At 40.0% G+C, this 19,889-nt stretch overlaps 1 protein-coding gene across 1 annotated transcript; it reads right to left on the bottom strand.

Moving 5' to 3' along the window:
* Positions 1 to 629: 629 nt before the first annotated feature.
* Positions 630 to 19,672, bottom strand: LOC146476323 (polycystin-1-like protein 2). Its single transcript, XM_085114871.1, has 17 exons — positions 19,529 to 19,672; positions 19,398 to 19,449; positions 17,505 to 18,173; positions 13,609 to 16,383; positions 13,015 to 13,324; positions 11,789 to 12,395; positions 11,214 to 11,423; positions 10,504 to 10,629; positions 9,836 to 10,063; positions 9,352 to 9,597; positions 8,308 to 8,922; positions 7,400 to 7,636; positions 6,487 to 6,826; positions 5,030 to 6,025; positions 4,016 to 4,296; positions 3,048 to 3,210; positions 630 to 2,584 (listed from the first exon to the last, which is right to left on the bottom strand). Exons 1-17 carry the CDS (start codon positions 19,586 to 19,588, stop codon positions 711 to 713), a joined length of 9,789 nt encoding a protein of 3,262 aa, XP_084970997.1. The 5' UTR covers positions 19,589 to 19,672; the 3' UTR covers positions 630 to 710.
* Positions 19,673 to 19,889: the final 217 nt, after the last annotated feature.

Below are 19,889 nucleotides of genomic sequence, written 5' to 3'. Positions count from 1 at the left end.
AATACTGTAACGAAATGAATGATTTGTCAAACAACGTCGGTAAACTTTAATCGTGCATGTTTATAAAGCTGGAATTTTCCATGCAACTCCGCTTTGAGACATTGCAGGACTTCATAACGTAACAACGACCACACTAGTTATTGACCCAATAAAGAAAGCTAATTTTAGCGTTCATTACATAAATTTAAACCAGTTTATTTATTATTTAAGAGAATTCAGTACTGATTGGTGAAAATCGAGCCACTGCTTCTCGATATTTTCGTTACTAATATCGTTTCTAGGCTGCAGAGTCCCTATTGAGAAAGGACGCGAGACTTATAAGAAAGAGTTGTACATACATTCAGTTTCACACTGAATAACGATTGTTATATTTTGTTACATAACAGTGTTTAATTACTTTAGTGTTACGAAGGAACTAGCTGGCCATATCTACCTTGTTGTTTACGTATACATATATATATTAACCTAAATTGTTCAATTACATATTTTACATCGGTCGTTGACGTTTATCTCTCCGATAACCGGAAGGGAAAAAAGTGGAGTTTTTGCAGCCTCAGCGGAATGGAAATCATAAGGACTTTCTGTGGTCATTCCTTGAGTTCGGTTGCGCTCGTAGCAAAAGCCGGTTGCGCTCGTAGCAAAAGCAAAGGCATGCAGTGTCTGTTTTCTCCAGTCTTTTAACTCGTACACCAATTCGAAGTTATTTTATGTTAACTGAAGTTTTCCTTGTTAACGTGTTCTTCAGAGGACGACAAAGTTGGTGATTTATTCCTTTTTTTAGCATCGATTCTCTCTTGTAATCTGGCAAGCATTTGAATCTCATGTTCCAGAGTGCCCGCCGAACATTCTTGTTGTTGCCTCTGCAAAGCTATCATTTTCTCGTGGACCAGTTTCTCAAGTAACTTCAGTCTATCTTCTTCATTTGGTGCGATAGACATGCTGTTGACTCCTGCATCCCTTGAAGTATTGTCTTCATCAGTTACTTGAATAGGAACGTTAAATCTGACATGGGCCTTTCCTCTTTTCCCATCATTGTCTGCATCTTTCAGTCTGTTTTCTTCGCCTTCGCTAACTTCCAGCTTGTTTGCTTCCTCGTCACTCGAACTAATGTTTTTTGCTTGCGAGTCGCTGGGTTCAATTTCGTTGTGTTTCCAATCATCCCGTACACGCATTACCTCAAAAAGCCTTAAATCATCAGCAAAGTCCTCTGTGTAAGCCTCGTTTATGTAATTCTGGAGTCGAACAAACTGACTTTTATGGATGTAATTCTTCTGAGCCCTTAGTCTAGTTTTCTCAGGATCTTCCTCTTCCATAATTACGTCTTCTTTTTCCATTCCTGCCATATCCATGAACATATCCAAAAATATTTCAAAAATCCCAGCTTCAAATGATTTCTCTTTTCCTTTTCCACGATCTTCCATCAATGTTTGCCTGTAACCGACTATGAATATTGATCTTATTACAGTTAGGTAAAAGAAGATCAAAGTCAAACAGCACGAGAATAAGGCTACTGCTCTTACAATCGTATGCGAACTGGCGCCCTCATCGGATCTAACCATTCGAGCCATGTACGAAATGGAGGTTTGTAGTGAACTGGAGAAGTCCTTGAAATCCTCACTATCAGTATTGAAAGCAGTTCTAAACAAGGAAGAGAACGCCATCATGAGACAGAAGAACACAAATAGGCATGCAAGCAGCTCATAAAAACATTTTGCGATCGTCGTTAAAATTTGATCCAAACAGCTTAGAAACTGGAGGAAAACCGAAAACCTCACAATGGCAATGAAATTGAGGAAGGCGAAGGCATAGTCAGTTAGTTCATCATAAAAGCCACATTGATAATAATCTAGAAATTGATGCGGGTCCTCAATGAATTGATCCGTGGCAAGCTTCTTGAACCCTTCTTTAAGAAGTCGTAGAAAAACGATTACAACACCCGTTAACACTAGAATGAGGTCCAAAACTTTAGAGAGGTCTTTAAAGTATCGGCACTTGTCGTGAAATATCAGAAGGGCAACACGAAATATCATGACGACGAGCAAAATGAAAGCTATAACTTCACCAACTATTCTAGCAGCTGGATGCTTTCTCAAGGAGCCATACATACTGACTGCAAACACTTCATCACTTTTGAACACCCCACCCATAGGTGGCAGTTCAAATGTAATAGTTACTGCTGCAACCATATTAATGCTGGGATTATACGCGACAAATTCGACGTGCACAGCTCTGGTGTAAGTGTCCAACCACGAGGACACTTGCTGACGATCTACAATAACGTTCGCTTCTTCCAAACTCCTGCTCAAGTTCATCACATAGCCACCTCCGCTGTAAGTTGAAAATGTCCCAATAATTGGCAGCATGTGATGCGCTTCGAAGGCGTTCATGTGTTGCCAAGAAGTGTGCGCATGATCCGATTTTGACGCCAAGAATCTAAACATATTTCCTTCTGCTTTGCTCGCGGGCTTCTCTCGCCCTTTCTCCCATCCAGTGGCATAAAATTTTGTGTCTTCCCTCATCATCGAGTAGAAGTCGTTGCATTCTGCAAAATAGTCTTCAAACCACTTGTTGACTTTACAAGCTCCTGAAAAAAGGAGCAAGAGTACATGTAATATGTGAAGTTCTTTGCCTCGTCTGTGACAACCTCTCAGAAAGTTTAACTTGATACAAATGTTAGAAACGTGGGAAAAAGATGAAAAGTACTACATATTTATAAAAAAGCGACAGTTGTTTTGTATCTCACTTAACAAGCTCTATCTCATCCAGGTGCCTTCATCGACAGTTTGGAAATATTATGTTTGTAACTGTCGAGGACCCCAACAGCGAAAGCCTATGAAGAACCGAAATTTCCGTCTGCACTTTCAAACTCGGTTGTCTTTTTGTATTAAGTACTTTACTTCTGACCAGTCAAACTCTCTTTTTGTCCGGCAGATTTGCTTTTTAATAGAGGATAGGACTCAAGAGAGCGGGGCATAGCTATGAATCATAGTTGTGTCCCTGCAATTATTTCGCATAAACATCCGAAAAGGGTGACAGATAGATGATACCTTTCTGAACACGAACTTGCCGTAGTCGCGCTACACCCAGCTGTAACGACATTCTGTCGCCTATGTACGGTTTACTTTGGAGATCGCCATACAAAGGTAGTGGGTGTAAGCCTGGTAACAAAGTGTGTCTCGTCCAATCCCACATGGAGTTTATTGTGTTCACCTACGGAGACATTCAAGGGTGGCATGAGAAGACAATTTCTGAAAGGAGCACATCTGCTCTCACCATAGCTTTATTTGGATTGTCAATGTCAACATGTAGATTGTTTGAGTCCAATCGTAATTAGGAATGCACACATTCTTTTCTTATGGCAATAATCAAGGTTCCAATTAAGAACGTTTGTAACATGTGCAACTTATAGCTTAAAGGGTTTTAGGGTTAGTTCAAAAGTAGAAGAAACGGGAAGTGCATTTACATAGTACAAAGCCACATGAAGGTAAGAAATGAAGGATGACTTTGAGCCACGCTGATTGACCTACCTCCTTAGTGTTCCTCACAAGGTTATTTCAAGAGACAGACACTTTAAATATATTGCTCATAGGTTCATGAAATTTAATGTGTCCAACAAAAATAAAAGTAAAGGCCAGCCAAATATAATGTGAAATGTATTTAGCTATACTCGTCCTGCACCTTACAGACATTCTACTCAATTGCAGAAACACAGAAGTTGAACATGCCCTTATGAAGAATGCCTTCTGGCAACCCGAGGTTGAATCATGTGAGAATCTAGCTGACTGATGGTGAGTGGTAATCCAACAGTTGCGTAGGTCGACCTAAACCCAGCTTACCTAATGGTTAACACTGAATTTATGAGGGACCCAATGAAAGTACGCGGATTATTTCGACAAAGCGTGTCACAAGTTCAAACAGCCGGAAAGCATACCATGCTCGTCTCGGCGGCCCTCGGAGATGATAAGATGAATGCGCAAAATGTGTCATGAAAATACCAAAAAGCTTTCTGACATACCTGGTCAAAGCGCACTCGACTACTGTTGTGAATTGGGTTTACGAACAAACGCCTCAGAGTGTCAATCATCCTATAAGAGTCTGGATTTCTGTACTGGAAGCTTAAAATGATAACCATGGTCAACAAAACGACGTACACGCACAGGTCTGTAAAGAGCTTAATGGTATGACGCCTCCTCAGCTCGCGAGTTCGCAAGGATTTCAGGAGTTTCTTGTCGGGGGGATCGTATTGAGAAAGGTCTTCATTCGTCAGGTCTTGAATGACCATTCCTTCGTTGGACCCTTGCAAGAAATCAAAGGGAAAGTTAGCACTATATAGACAGAAAACTGAATTTGGACCGTTTAGAGTAATGTTCTCATAAAGTGTAGGGTACAATGGATGTTGTGCCCCGCAGCTCGTGTGGTTTCATATTTCCCTTTTTGGCCTAACGCTCTGTTGGAAATTCATGGGTTCATCGCAGCACGTTAACTTTCCCTGCAGAGCTAATTCTCTAATTTGCCATCTGTGTCGTTGAAATTAGTCATTGTAGCCTTCACATTCTGATTACTTCGAATTGCCATCGTTATCATTCACGACCTGCTTCCGTCTGGCCTCATACCTCAATTGGAAGAGCGACGGTTTATCTTATCCGTAGGTCGTGGGTTCGATTCCCACCAATGTCTCATGAAATGTGCCAAGGAACTAGATCATAGTCTCTGTAAAGAGACAGCTATCGAGAGATATCAAGCTAAATATTAATCTCGCAATACGTTTAAAGTTTTTTTGGTATTTCATTCGCTACACAAAGACGTGGGATTACATACAGACTAGCCACTAAAGGTAATGAAGAATGTGGAAAGTAGTGACGTTTACGCACTTAGTCTGTGTATTCGAACAGCTTCGAACTAGGAGGCACCTAAAATGACTATCTTCCTGACAGAATGTTTATCGTAATGCTCAAAATGTTGATTTCCCCGTTTGGTTGAAACTCTAGTGAACGTTATGTTATTTTCTTTAAAGCAGCAGTGTACAAACCTGTACCGGTTGAAATTTCCTCCAAATCATCTTCACCATTGGGTGACGTGCCCAGTATTGCGAAGAGTAAGGACAAAATAAGAACTTTCAACGGCTGGCTGATAAGCGTGTCCTGGAAAAACGAGATGAACATTGTTGTAAGCCAGATGTTGGACTGCTCCTTACCCCACATCATGCTATAAAACAGTGTGAACACAGCAGCCGTCAGGGTGGTCAAGATGCACAGGGTCCATCCTAAGTAGACACACCAGTATGGAAAACATGGCGTTGGGGTTGAGCTTCCTCCGGAGCCTTGGAACTTTGCACGAATCCTTCCAAGGAGACCAAGATTTTGTTTGTTCTCTAGAAGTTCATCCTCTGTATCGTCGCTTTCATAAGGGAATTGTAAACTTTCTTCAGAAAGTTTAGTGTTTTCCTTTAGATCACCTTCAGCGCTGATTTTGCAATGGATATCATTAATATCAGCTTCCTGATCAAAACTTTGCGTCAAAATCCCTGTATCACTACCTATAGAGTCAGTTTCCGTAACCTGCTCAGATGTCTCCGAAGCCTGGTTTACGAGACAGTCCTCGTTATTATGCGAAGGATTCATTTTTTTTACTCTTGAGTTTCTAAACAAAGCTACTATGAGGATGTTAATAGGTATTACAACCAATGCGCTCTCGACCCCAATAATTACAGTACGTAAGTTAAGCTTGATTGGTCCCATCTGGAAATCTCCGGATGTGTCTCCAGGTTCTGGTGCTGATCCGTAAAACATAGCAGTGGCCACCATGAAGGAAAACAGAAGAGAGAGACAACAGGACAGCCTCTGGAGCCTTGTAAAACGACTTCTAGGTGGACGGTACGCAACCGAGAACCAAAGATGATTGTCACAAATGCCTTTCCGCAGTTTTGTATTGAAGAGTTTGTTGAAGGAAACCATGTCTTCTTCATTTGCAGGGGGAAATAATATGTCTACTTTTCCGTCTTCTTCTGCCACATCAAGCCAACGTGCTGCACATAGAATGGGATAGAAACATAGGTAAAAAGCAAATGCAGCAGGGTCGGAATACTGTTGTTTTTCAGGAGAACACTAGGTTGCTCCAGCGATTTCTTTGCAACTGCCTTAGCTGTTTGACAAGTGCGACTGAACGGAGATTAGAACAGAAAAGTAAACGAATCAGCATAATGATTTTCATATGGCTCCAGTTAAATTAAAAAATAAACCTTCGTCGGAGAATACTTACGAAGGCATCACTTAGTTCGCTAGACATTTTATGATACACGTTTTATTGAATAGTCTAAATGGGTAAATGCAGTTCAAAATATCTCAAAACTGAATTGCAAGATACACTGTTGAACCCAGTCGCAACAATTATTGAAAAGTGTGTCAATGATGTTTAATTTTTGAGAAGCATGCTACAAAAACGACTCAAGAAATTTCATATGATATTCAATGACATTTTCATTCTTACCCGAGAGGAAAACCCATTTCTCTCCAGTTTGACAGTCTCTAAGTAAGGCTCTGTTTAGGAACCATCCCGGATTTTTACCGCCGTTATTATGCCACACCCTCAATCCGTGGATGCCCCCAAGACAACTCGGCAAGGATACGATGAAAACATTCAGGTCTCCTCTTCTAAACAGCGGACGCGTTTTGTCTATCAGGTAACACCGGCCGCTGCTACCACACTCTCCAATTATCTCGCAGCCTACATGAGCAGTTGAGCCAGAACCATTACGGCTGCCAGTAACAAAGTTGATTTCGTAACGGTAATCACAGTCTGGATGAATTTGCAGGATGGTTGCGCCAATCTGTAAAACGCGTAATGAAACAGAATTGAAAAGTGTTTTCCCCTAGAATCGACAAGTCAAAGAAGTGATCCACTGCTCCAAAGAGATCGTGCTGTCTTTCATTGACATATCTGAATAGTCAAGTAATGTTGCACTTGTGAAGAAAAATATTGGAAATCGGCCAAAGGCAACTTTCGGAACATTTCCTAAAAAAGGTCGCCAGATTATTTGAACATTTTCGGTTGACTTCCAGAATTTTTCACCAATTTGGAGATTGCAAAGGTTTGTTACGATGACTTAATTTGGAATATGCAACAACGCCACAAACAACGTGTGGGGTACGGAGGAATATTCGACGATCGGCTGTATTGTACACGGAGTTTTGGTATTGGATAGTAACGATAGATGATATGATCTCTGTTTAAAATATCGTGTTAGAGTGTCGCCTACATTTGATTCACGTTTTTCTTTCGATGATGATTTTGGATGACTCATATTTATTACGCAAAGATGTAAGGAATAAGAGTAGTATTTTATGAAATATTGTAATCGATAACAAAAGTGAGCTAAGCCTTATAAGAGTAGTTTTCTAACCTGCATGAAGTCTTTTTTGTCTGTCCTCCAAGCCCACACTGCCAGGACTGCATACAACATCAATAACACCAGAATAGTAAACAGTACCACCACATTTCCAGTTTCAAAAGCTTCTTTGAACCCTGAAAATACTTTGCTGAAATCGATTGGATTTGGCGCCACAAACATTCCGGACCCAAAAGATGTGAGATGATTCGTCATGCAGTGTATTCTCTTAGGGTTGGTCAATGGTCCGACCTGCGAATGGCAAATTTGGGGATTTAGTCATGTTCGAGGTAGTTTCTTCTATGGCCTGTTTTTTAATGAACATACAATCCCTGAAAACTTAACGAACTGATAATGAACCGCGAGTGAAGACTAGTTATTTACGAGGAAACACTGTTTTCAGATCTTAAAAATACCTGGTATTCTGTTTTAAAACAACTTTGATGCGCAGCGTAATTAAAGATACTATTATTAATTGTCTTCACTGTTGACGCTATGAAGGCCGAAAACACAAACAAGGGTAAGCGGTTTTTATTGCTTAGTCTCAAGGGGTACAAAAATTGGGGAACACAAGATTGACTTGCAGAGAAGGTACCCAGGCATTACTCTATGATCCAGTTACTATTAGTTATAATCTAATCACAGTAAGAAGAGACTTATAGATTCAGCATTCAACTTTTCAGAATAGTATCATTAAGGCGGAACCAAGGTACGTGTAACAACAATCTTGATCGTTTTGCGGATCAAAAAGGCAAGGTGCATTCTCTCTCAAACCTGATCCAATATTCTTCATTACATCCTCTTACTCGGTTAAAATGACCCGTTTAAAGTTCCGAAGGAGTGGTTTTGGCAAAAAAAGTTATCAAAAAGGACAAAGAAGACACAAACAAACCACAAAACAGTAAAGCACATCATAAACTCACCACACAGCCGTCGCCCATCCATGTCTCCTTCTTTTCGTTCCAGTAAAGACATTTTGTTTTATACACTCTAATGGAGTACTTCATCAGAGCAGTCTCATTGGTATTTCTAGGTTTCTCCTCCGTTGCATGATCATACCAAATACCTATAACGTATTTGGATTCGCGTAATTCTGTGTTTGATATGAAAAGAGTGTAAGCGGTGTATTCTTCAAAGCAGCCAGTGTAGCTTGCGTTTGTCCGATCTTCACTAGAAGACTGCCAGATCACTTTCCTCCAAGAATACTTCCCTTTAGTAGGTTGCATTTTCTCTCGCACGTACACCTGGAGTTTATGGCTACAGTTGAATGGAGCAACCTCGATGCTAACGGCTTCATCTTTGGAGGTAACATCAAGCTTATGATAAGCCCAAGCGTTTTGTGTAAAGTTCACACTGAACATATCTGTTTCTGGCAGTATCTCTGGAGCAGGCAAGAAGTATTCAACATGTTTATTTAGGTTGGAAACTGTAATCGGTTCTCCCTTGTTCTTGTCTTCGAATGATAAACTCACGACGGGGCCGTTGATATCTTTTGATGTTCCATCATAGGTGTAGTAATTCCGGGGCATAGACAAAACCTGTGGGAAGAAAAATAAGTAAGGTTGAGTGTTGCTCGCTACATTGCTGGCCCGAGCTGTTCAATGATTAAATAGTTATCATCACTGATCGAACTCGATAAAACAATTTCTAATTTCGTTTTCGTTTGTTTTTATGTTCTGGACAAAGGGGATCTAACTGAGAAATTACCTGTTCAAGTGATCTGTCCTTTTTTCTTACCTACTTCAGAAACTAGCAACAACGTCAACTATCTTATTGACAAGCAGTACAGAATCTTGACCATTGATAACTCGCCCCTTAGTTCGTTCACAATTCTCACAAACTGGAATCAAACGCAATTTGCTACACCGTTATTTTGTCGTACAGTTAACAGTTCTACTTTATTATTCCACTTCACTCTTATCGTCAATTATTATAGCCAAAACGAACAAAGTCTTGAGGGAACTAACCTTTTGATTGACGGAAGTCAATCCAGAGTTTCCTCTACTGAATATGCCACTGCCACTAGGCAGTTTAAAATTCGCAAACCCTGCACGCACATCGCCTCCTACATTAGAAGGAGACGAGCTGCTCAGATGTACGGTGAGTCGAGGAGTGGAGATCTCTGTAGCTTCTTCAAATGAAATTTTTCTTTTAAGTACCGATGTTGACACGGAGTTTACAGCAGTGAACAGCTTCTTTAACAACGATTTGCCCTAAAACAGGGATGAACCACACAAAGACGTTATTACATGAGAATGTGACAGGGTAACGGCTTAGTTTCATTTAAACAAGTCACACTTCAGAGTGTTATCATCCACGTAAGCTAAAACAGAAAAACAAATGATCACACAGGAAAGTAATTATGCCAAATCCATTTGTTATTGATATGATTGAATCAGTAACCTGACACTGTGTAAAAATGGAAAAAAGAAAACGTAGGCGGCTACTCACCGTTGCTTGCCTGTTTTCATGGTTACGTTGCTGTTTATCAATCCGTGCTGAAGTCAGGTTGGTGGTGTTAGGTTGACTGACAGCTACCACATCAGAGGCGGCACCGAGCAAGTTCCCCATTGCACCAAACATTTGTGTTGTAACGGAATCCACTGAACCAGACCCAGGTTCTTGAGACTCGCGGGCAAGAAAAGTAGCCATGTTGGCCAAAGCAGAGGAGCCTGCTTCCTGAAGCAAAAGTGGCAAACACAAGGATAGAGGCAGATTGATTTACTTAACGAAATAAATAAACATATAAAGCTAAGTAGACAGGAAGGCTTTTACACTGTCTTTCAAAATAACAACTTGCTTACGATAAGTTTCCTTGGTATCTTATGCCAGAAAACAGAAATGATAAAACAAATTGAAGAAAATGACCTCACGATCGACCTACCCTGGCTACATACCAAAGCGATGGGAAATGCCTTCGTTAATACCTTTTAGTGCTAGCACTCTATCTGGCACTGTAGTATTTTGGAACACATTGCACACTGTGTTTAATGAAGGAAAGCAAACGTGTCTCCTCAAAGCACAAATAACGTTTCATTAATCCAGTCCTAATGGAATCTTTATGAATGCCCTTAATAAACAAAAATATATTTTATATAAGGTCTTCCCATCTTCATTACCTGTGCCTCCAACGATATTTCATTTGTGACTTGGGTGGCTTCGTACAGTGAGCCTGAATTAAGTTTCACAGACTGCTCTGAGGTGATTTTTTGACCAGTGATCGCCATTACCAGAGCTTCTCGTACCTGTGAGAACATCGAAACAACAAAAAGCCCCTATCATACCATGAAGGTTTGGCGTTTGGTGGATTCCAATAGTCCTGTGTACATAAGCAGCTATCGAAAAGCTTACTGAAAGGTGACACGGGGAACATAAATCTATAGCAAATGCACAAGCACTTTCGGAGGCGAAGGTAGTCTGAACATCATAACGAAGTAATCACGCAACAAGTTAATTTCAGATAATTAACAGTGCTTAAAGATAAAAGCTACTGAGATCAGATTTAAGGGGCCTCTTACCACTTATACAAGGCTAGAGATAATACAATCCTGGCCAAGTTTTTTGAGGCAAAGATCTCACTGGGGCCGCCCGGACATTCATTCACTCCCCCTCCCTTTACAATGTCGAGTAACAAAGACAAATCAATGTGTGTGATATCTACAAGTATCAATGTTCAACATTGAACAGGGAGCGGGGCAATTATGATAATGAGCGACTTTCATCAAAGATGTTGATACTGTTCAGGGAAAGTAAAATGGGAAATGTTTTAAAAAAAGAGCGAAGTCTCCTTAATCCAATTGGGCAGGATTGTAGGTTACGTGTCCAAAACCTGTTTTCGTTCCTCCGTCAGCGAAACAGCATCTTGTCCAGTGGCGAGCTTCGCTTGATGATTCAGTATGGAACTAATACTTCCAACAATACGGGCAACGTCTTGGTACTTTCCAGATTTCTCCAAGGATTTTAAGGAACTACCAGTACCACTGATCATGTTTGACAGTTGACTCATCAGCTCCGTGTTGTTAAGAAGTGAAGGAAGGGACTGAAATAGAGATGAAAAACAACGTGAGAAGTGTGAGAAGTTAGGTTTATTGCCATTATCCTGACTAGGATCGCTTCCCAAATATCACGTCTTTGTTAGTAAAACAACGATCACATTTTTATACAAAGGACGAACTAATTCAATAATTTAAAACATAACATTCTTAGGGATAATTACCAGTCATGTCTGTCTTTATAACGAGATTCGTCTGTCTGTAGAACATACAAATAGATTCTAGATCATAAAATGGTTGCTTTTGAAATCTAGTTGACCTCTACGGGAAGGCATTATTCGCTCAATACACAAATTGTTTTTTGATTAATTGAAACAAACTGAAATAAAAAAGGCTTCCATTTCTATGATACCTGAACCTGAAGATTGACAAGCGTTGCTGTACCAAATCTGTCCGCGACACGGACCTCAATATCCATGGTGTAGTTGTTGTCACCCTCCCCTAGAGGAAGTGCAATGGTAGTGTTAGCCTCTCCCCCGTAATACAACAGAGTCTCTGCTGCCTCATGGACATGCACGATCTCGTAACTGAGAGGTCCATCAGGATCAAGCCACCCTGCACACCAGAACCTGTACTGTGTGGTGAGCACGTGTCCAACATGCGGATCTACGTCACAGGTGCCACCTGTAGGTGCAGCATTTACTTGTAATTTATAGGAAGCCCTTCCATAGTTACCATCAGGTAAAGTTGCTGTAACAACCAGCTTATATTCCTGGTTTCCTTGTAAGGTATTTTTCTTCAAGATGATGTTTGGGTAACTACTAAATGAAGAGTTGTCGTGTCTTGGTAGTGTCTTATTATCACGCTGCCATGTTGGTTCAGTCTCGTCTCTTTGGCTTTCCATAACAAACAAAGACCAGGAATACACCAGGGCACTTGTGCAAGTGCTTTCGCTGCACTCTGTTGATACTGACAGTTTATCCGAGGGATTTACTTTCGCTCCGCAGTTTACTTCGCACCTTAAAAGAAAAATATATTTAATTGAAATTACTTGACCTGAGTTGATAACATTTGTACAAATCACTTGCCTATGATCGACGACCGTGTATTAAAACAATTACTAATTGCATGAAAGAAATGTAGCTTGTCAAGGGCAATTTTAAACAGAGTTAATCACAAGAAATTGAAAAAAAGTAGAGAATTAAGTACATGTGTTTTACACTAATGATTAATATAGCTCTTCCGCCGACTGATAGCCAATAAGTTTCCTCATAAAAGTAAAGTAAAGTAAAGTAATACATTTAATGTCAATAACACGGGGAGGGCTTGCACAAAATCTACCGAGCCAGAGGCTCATGAAAAAGTGCTTGACGATAATCCAGATCGAATTGGAATTTGGAAATGTTGGTTTTTGAGGAGAGGAGAAAACCGGAGTACTCGGAGAAAACCCTTTCGGAGCAAGGACGAGAACCATCAACAAACCACATAAATTTTAAAGTACATAATCGCGTCAGTTACAGCATGTTTCTCCTTTCTGAGCAGTGCCTGCAGTGACCAGGCAAAAAATCAGTCTCTAGCTTTACTTGCGTGGCCTTTACGAAGGGAACAGGGAAACAATCCTTTTCACGACAACTTTACCTGATGGCGAGTCTTGGAAGGTTTTCAGGACCTAACTCGAGTATCTGGGTGGTAAAACTTGTCCTGTTACCCTTTCTAACCACCAGCGTGATTACATAAGTTTCATTCTGCATCATTTCACTTGTTCGAAGTTCTAGGATGGTTATGTTTGAAAGAGCGTACTGTCCATCTCTGTAGCATCCTTCACCATCACTGGTGGAGAATCCAGGAAAATGCTGTGACAAAATGTCTATCTTGCCATTAATGACATCCGTTATAAATTTTGGGAAGTTTTCGGAGGCATTTCTACAAAGCCACAAGAATTGCATTCCTAGAAAGTAAACAGAACAAATAACACAAGCGTTGCACCTCATGTGGTCGGAGAACGAAATTCTAATTGAGTGTGTGTAGTATGGCCAGTGCCAGTTACTAGTCATCATAATAGGATGATCTCTATTGTAGGTGAACAAATTTTTTATGTCCTTCTTATCTAACTACACGATAACCTTAGAGGCTGATTATCGTTAAGGCCGAAGTTCTTTCGTATATTTGGAATACGTCTGACAATACGAGAAAAAGAATTTAACACAATGCAAAAGGAAAAATTGTACACACCTGTATAATTTCCCGGGCCAACATCAGGGTCGTATGAATTCTTGCCATCAACAAATACCACGGAACCAAATCCTCTCCTAATCTCACTTCCTCCCCTTATTTCTGCAATCAAAGGGGATTGGACTACCCTGATGTACCCTTCAGCGACTGTCAAGAAATCCTTTAATTCTTCGTCCACCATACCCACTGTCAAGCTTACTCGAAACAATCCAACCGGCAATGACCTCCTTTTCAGTCTTATCTCTTTCATGGAAGCCTCCTTGTTCAAAGACACGCCATTGAAATGCTCAAATAACCCTGTTCTTTGATTACTTTGAAAGATATTCCATTCGTATTTGGACTCTTTGGATTCAGGACAAAATACGTCAACATTCGCCTCAATATTAATGACGTCAGCTGTGAAAAAACTTGTTGCATCCTCAGGAGTATCACCAACACTCGTTAATTTCACTGTAGGTTTTTTACAAGGCCGTGGGAGAACCTCAACTTCACAAGTTCTTAAAGATTTCGTTACAGCATTTCCAAGGATTGCTTTAATTGTATAAATTCCTGGAGTGTTATAGACATGATCTAATATAATATTTTCTTTTAAACTCCCCTTATACTGCACATTAGTGTCAACATTGTTCCTTGCTAACTCTAGGTAGTTTTCATAATCTCCGTACCAATAACTTGTGGTGTTATCCACGTCAATACGGAGAGTTGAGTTTGTTCCCAAATTTTTGATGGTTGTTTTAACGGTAACGACTTCATTCAAAACCTTTGGAGAAGAACATTCCACTGGTGTTTCTTGTGAGAAAGAAGCACGTTTTTGAACGGCAACAACTACCACGGAAGCCGCTCTACTCACGCGATTTTCAGCATGTAATGATACCATATATATTCCTGCTGAGTGAAACGTGTGCATGACTGTTTTAATTTTAAGCAGATCCTTAACAGTGCTTATGGACCAAGTGTACTGCAGACTCGTACCATTCTCAGCGGTTGCTTGAAGGACAACGGGAACCTTTTCTGGAAAGATATTCATATTCACACCATGTCCTGCATGCAGGATATTTGCGTGTAAGTAGCTCATATTTATACGGACCCCAGATACTGGGATCTCTATAAAGATCATTTGCCTGTGGCGTAATAAAGGACTAACAAGATTCTGTGCCTTGATGGTTAAGTTAAATTGTCCAGGTTGTTTGTAAATATAAGGTGTAACCTTAGACAAATGGTAGAATTTTTGATGTTCAATATAAAGCTGTTGTCGATTTAGAAATGCTCTAAAAGTTACATTTGTACCAGTTGCAAAAGTGAAGTTTAGGAAGAACGTTTTGCCAAAAATTACTGGAGCAACCGTTGAAACTTGGAAGAGTGTAATTTCCTCTTGGACTGTGGCATATGCCATGTTGTTTATTTGACTTAAACGGTTTTGACAGGTCGCACTGACTTCATAGATACCGACTTCTTTAAAAACGTGGCTTGCAGAAATGGTTACGTTAGTGAAGCTCTTGACACTAAGTTCTGATTCCTTAAAATAAATCAGCTCCTCATTTTGGACCAACTGCTGTCCGTCACCAAACTGCCATTGGCAAACAAAATCTGATCCACTAAACAAGAACATTGTGATGTCGACAGTCTGATTTACTTTAGCCACAACAGAGGGTATGATTGCTCCTTGTAACTTCAAAACTGGTTTATGGACCTTTATAATAATGCTGATACTGAGACTTGACACTTCGTTGTCAGCTGTGATATTTACTGTGTATAGACCGTAATGGCTATATGAGTGGTTAGCAAATGTATCACGGGTTACCACGACTTCACTCTTATCTCCAAAACTAACAATGTAGGAGGCATTTATATCAAAGGCAGAGTTAACATCAGTAAACGAGACTAAAACAGTTTCGTTAATTTCTATATCTCTGTTCTTGTGAAATACCATGGGCGTGAAAGGAACAACACTTCGAAGAATGACGCATTTGCCCCGTGTGGACACCCATTTCGTAATCGCATTTGAAGCAGCGATATGAATAAAGAACTCTCCAGGAGTTTTGTAATCGTGTTGTGTTACCCACGCTTGTCCATGCAGCCCATCATCTAACTTCACGACTTCAAGAGGAACTCCAGAGAAGTTTGCTTTGTATGCAACATCCGTCCCATCGTCTATTCGCCATCTCACTAAGAATTGTGTTCCAAATAGTATTGGAGGTACTGGATACATTTTAAGCCCCAAAATAACTTTTTGAACTTCTACGGTTGCAGAGACGGTTAATTCGCTTCTCCTGTTTTTGCAAGTGACACGAGCTGTGTAAGTACCCAGAGCTAAGTAAACATGGTTGAAAATAATTGTGCCTGGATTAGACCTTAAGATAGTATGATTGACATTGTCACCTAGAAACCACAAGCATGTTAAGTCTGAACCTTGCTCGAGGAGCAGGCGAAACTGCGTCGACTCTCCAAACACAGTGGCTTCACTATGCAGGGATATGTTCTTCAAGATACGAACAGGTTTAGGCACTGATATATTGGCGATTGCGGTTAGCATACTGGTGTTGCACAAGCTCCAAGCCTGGACATTCATCGTGTAGTTACCGATGAAGTGATACATGTGAGAAGCCGTGTTCAAGAAGCTCTCTCGACTATCTGTACCATCACCAAAGTCGAAGCGGAATGTTGGTTTGGTTGCGTTATTGTTTGTATTTGCCTTCACTGTCAACATTGTTTCATTTGCTTCTGCTACGTGAGATGGTGACGTCAGGTTGATGACAAGGAATTGCAGAGGAATCACTGAAATCAAACATGATTAGGCGAAGTTAGCTGATTTAGTTAAATCTTACAGACTTATGGTTATAGGCACACAACTAGTAACATCTAGTTATTTGATTAATCTGTATCAACTGTCTCTTGCATTTACAACTATTTCTCAAAGTAATACTTGTTAGGTTGAAACTGATCACTTCGTGGTTTCGATTATGGTTAGCTGGCAATCATGCGATCAGTTTGAATGAATTTCAAGAAATGTCAAGAATCGCAACTAATGAAGGACATTCGAATAAGTGAGTAGTATCTCTTGTAAATTTCGTATCGCACGAATAAACTATACTTAGGTTGTCTGATGTATAAAAGCGAGTATTAGTTGTTCTGCTGTCAATGGCTTGAACCCAGGAGTCATGTCACAATTAAGTAAATTATGATCATCCAGGTGAGTGTAGTCCTGAGAAGGACTGTTTGACGTGACATTGACTGACCCTTCGTCAACCTGAACAGAAGTCGTCACCGGATTCAGGTAAATTGTGAAACGTCAGTAGATGGTATAAATGTCTGTGATTATTGATCTACGAATAAAAAAAGCTATTATAGCTGAGTATTACTCAACTGTTTAAAAATACATTTTCTATTCACTTGTTCTGATTTTATTTTCGGTTAGGTGTTGTTGCACTGATTCATCTCTTTTTTTATTTTAATTTACACAGCTAAAAATAAAATATTGTCTACACAACACCTTAGACTTTCTGAAAATCCATCCGACCCTCGCTTCTCTATTCCTGTCTAAGTTCGCGCTCGAAATTTCATTTTAATTTAATTGTATTTTTTTGGTCCCCGAGAAACAAAACATTGTGATCGTGACTTGTTGTGAAGTCTACGAAAACCGGAAAACCCAAGACTCCAACAAGGGTTACATTTTAAATCAGTACCCCCAATCGTAATTACATGGATTAACCATCGTGCTCTTTTACCTCTGTTCATTTGGTCGGATCGAAAGCGATAACGAAAAAACAGACATACTGACCAGAGAACCTTATTATAAGCTAACAAGAAATCTATCACTGATTTCAGCTGACCAACGCTGCCTTGTAAGGTAAATGGTTCGATTGCTATTGCCCAAAAAGAAATGAGGCCTTACAAACCTGGATTGCAAGCGTCCTTTGCTTCCACAACTTCATTTATTTCAAGCGCTTTGGAATAGAATTGCAAACATGCCACTTCACCGTAGTATTCTCCCAGCGAAGGGATGGTGGTGACTGCTCCAATCCGAATCTCGTAATTTGTGGCCAAATACAAATTAACGCCAATGTTTATACGCTTGACTTCCAAGCCGTCATGATATAAAGTGGCCCACCCTGTCACGTGATCGTACGAGGCACCAATAAAATTCCACCGTGCCAAGTTCAGCACATTAGCTCTTAACCAACCGGTGGAAGTCAAGCCTCTTCGGACAAAGCGGGCCACGAGCCAGCCCTTTTCATTTGTTGTTATTTGAATCCACATTTGCACGCCATGGCCGTTGGCTTTGTAATGAACAATGGGTCCGCTATGACTTTCGTAGGGAAAGACGTAAACCAACATCGTCATGGATTGGTCAAACTGGACTTGGTCGTTGGGTTCAATCTCAATATAAGAGTCCCGTCTCCCTTGAAACTTGATGGCGCCCCCGGGTTCTCCATTGACGCCAGGAGCAAAGTCAATGTTCGACAAACTCACTTTCAAGTTTCCTTCAATTACTTCTTGGCCTTGGTAATGTTTATTAAATGGCAAGAGGGCAGCAGGTTTCGTTGTAAAATTGCAGTATTGAAGGGCTAAAATTAATGGAAGATGAAAGTCGATTCAACATGACACACGAGTTTAAAAAATTACAGTTACAATGTAGACAGAAGGCGTTTCCGAGCATCCGTTAGCCCTAGCTGGCTAGCACAGTACGAAAAGGTTAAAGAGCGACATTTTCCAACCCATCGACTCCAAACAACGACGGTTGGATTAGGATGTCTTAATTCTGTGTTTGAATTGCTAATTGACTCATTTGTATGCATTGGCATGACACTGCCGCTACGAACTGAAACTGGGAGAAAGTAAAAGTAAAAACGTAGCCAACAACGATTTCCTGGTGTAATTAATGAAAATTATATATCAGCACAGCATAAAACCCCAAAATTAAAGGTGGAAATAATATTGCCGATATCCCAGTCGGTGTACTAAAACATTGCACCTACTTCTGAGATTTCGCGAAACAGGAAAAAACGTTAAGGATAAGTTTTACTTTTTAGCGTTTAGCAAGGCATCGTGCTATTGTGGACACGATGTTTACTTTAAATAAAATTTAGCAATCAGACAGAATCAAACGGCAGTCAAACAACCTAATAAATAAGAGACAGGAGATTATAGAATAAGCCGGCAATAAAGTTCTGTAGACAAAAGTTTCCTGTTGGCATTATTTAGCTATCCTCGGTAAGATATACAGAAAGCCCTCAAATGAACGAAGTCGACGTAACTAGCTTTTTTTTAGTCAAAGTTAACGCTGTTATGATACAGTTAAAATGCCTTTAATACAGATGCATGCTTGATGTTAATTTGGATTGATAGAATTCACACCGTATAACAGAACGTCTTATGTAGAAAAAATTGACCAGTTGTGTCAACATCTCGTTCTTTTAAAGACAGTGACTCATTTTTGCCGGATATTATCCAATGGAATTAATTTTAAGGGCGCTCTATGTGGCCGCAACTTTACGCATGGATTATTATACCAGGTTTACACAGACGTAGAAACAGAGCAACTGAAGTATCTGAAAGAGCGATGCATGGTAACCGAGGCCTACTGCATGTATGTCAATGATTTTTTTTCGCCTTGATTGCTGTCTTTGGTGACATTTCAGTTCGAAATTTTACTTTTCTATTCATGTAGTCCACATCGAGTTAGTGTTGCCAACATTAATGAATGCTTACAGCAGCATGTAAAAACGTAATGCATTCAAAACGCCTAATCGGCAATTAAAAAGGTTAGAATTGCAGTACCCTATTTTTACCTTGATTTTCTTGACAGGCAATCATTCGAGGTTTCAAAAGATGTAACCAAACCTGCGATAAAATACTGTTAGCACAAAATTCATGCAATTTGGAAAATTATGATGTCCAAGTATAATACTTTTACAAATACCTGTAAAACAAACGTCTTTATCAACCACAAGGCGAACTGTTTACCACGTATCCTTGCCATTTCAGCTGTTAAAACCACTGAGTGAGACGGAAATTAAAGCTTAAGGCGGAGAAGTATTTCTGGAGTGAATTTGTTAGGTTGTTTGTTGCTGTAGCGTGTTAAAATACCCGGAATGTTTTCCATAGACTGTTGGAGCAGGTGTTCTTATTAATGAGGAACTTTTGTGGTGAGTCTATTGTCAAACCGCAAATAAACATTACAGTTAAAATACGGTCTTGTTTATCCGCTCAGTCCTTTCCCGTCTTTATCTTGAACACAAGAGAGCAAATTTAAAATATTTCAACCTGGAAATAAGCGAAAC

This window comes from Pavona decussata, unplaced genomic scaffold (assembly GCF_977016875.1).
Source record: "Pavona decussata unplaced genomic scaffold, jaPavDecu1.1 SCAFFOLD_78, whole genome shotgun sequence".
In the NCBI taxonomy this organism is placed as follows: domain Eukaryota; kingdom Metazoa; phylum Cnidaria; class Anthozoa; order Scleractinia; family Agariciidae; genus Pavona; species Pavona decussata.
This window is presented reverse-complemented; position numbering and strand designations above follow the sequence as displayed.

Bases quoted from the DNA above. Each gene is read 5' to 3' on its own strand.
- LOC146476323 (XM_085114871.1), bottom strand. From the start codon at position 19,588: ATGGCAAGGATACGTGGTAAACAGTTCGCCTTGTGGTTGATAAAGACG. The intron at 16,384-17,504 runs GTTTGTAAGGCC...GTTTGATTTCAG, and splicing joins AAAGGACGCTTGCAATCCAG to TGATTCCTCTGCAATTCCTT. The intron at 6,827-7,399 runs GTTAGAAAACTA...CGCGTTTTACAG, and splicing joins ACAAAAAAGACTTCATGCAG to ATTGGCGCAACCATCCTGCA.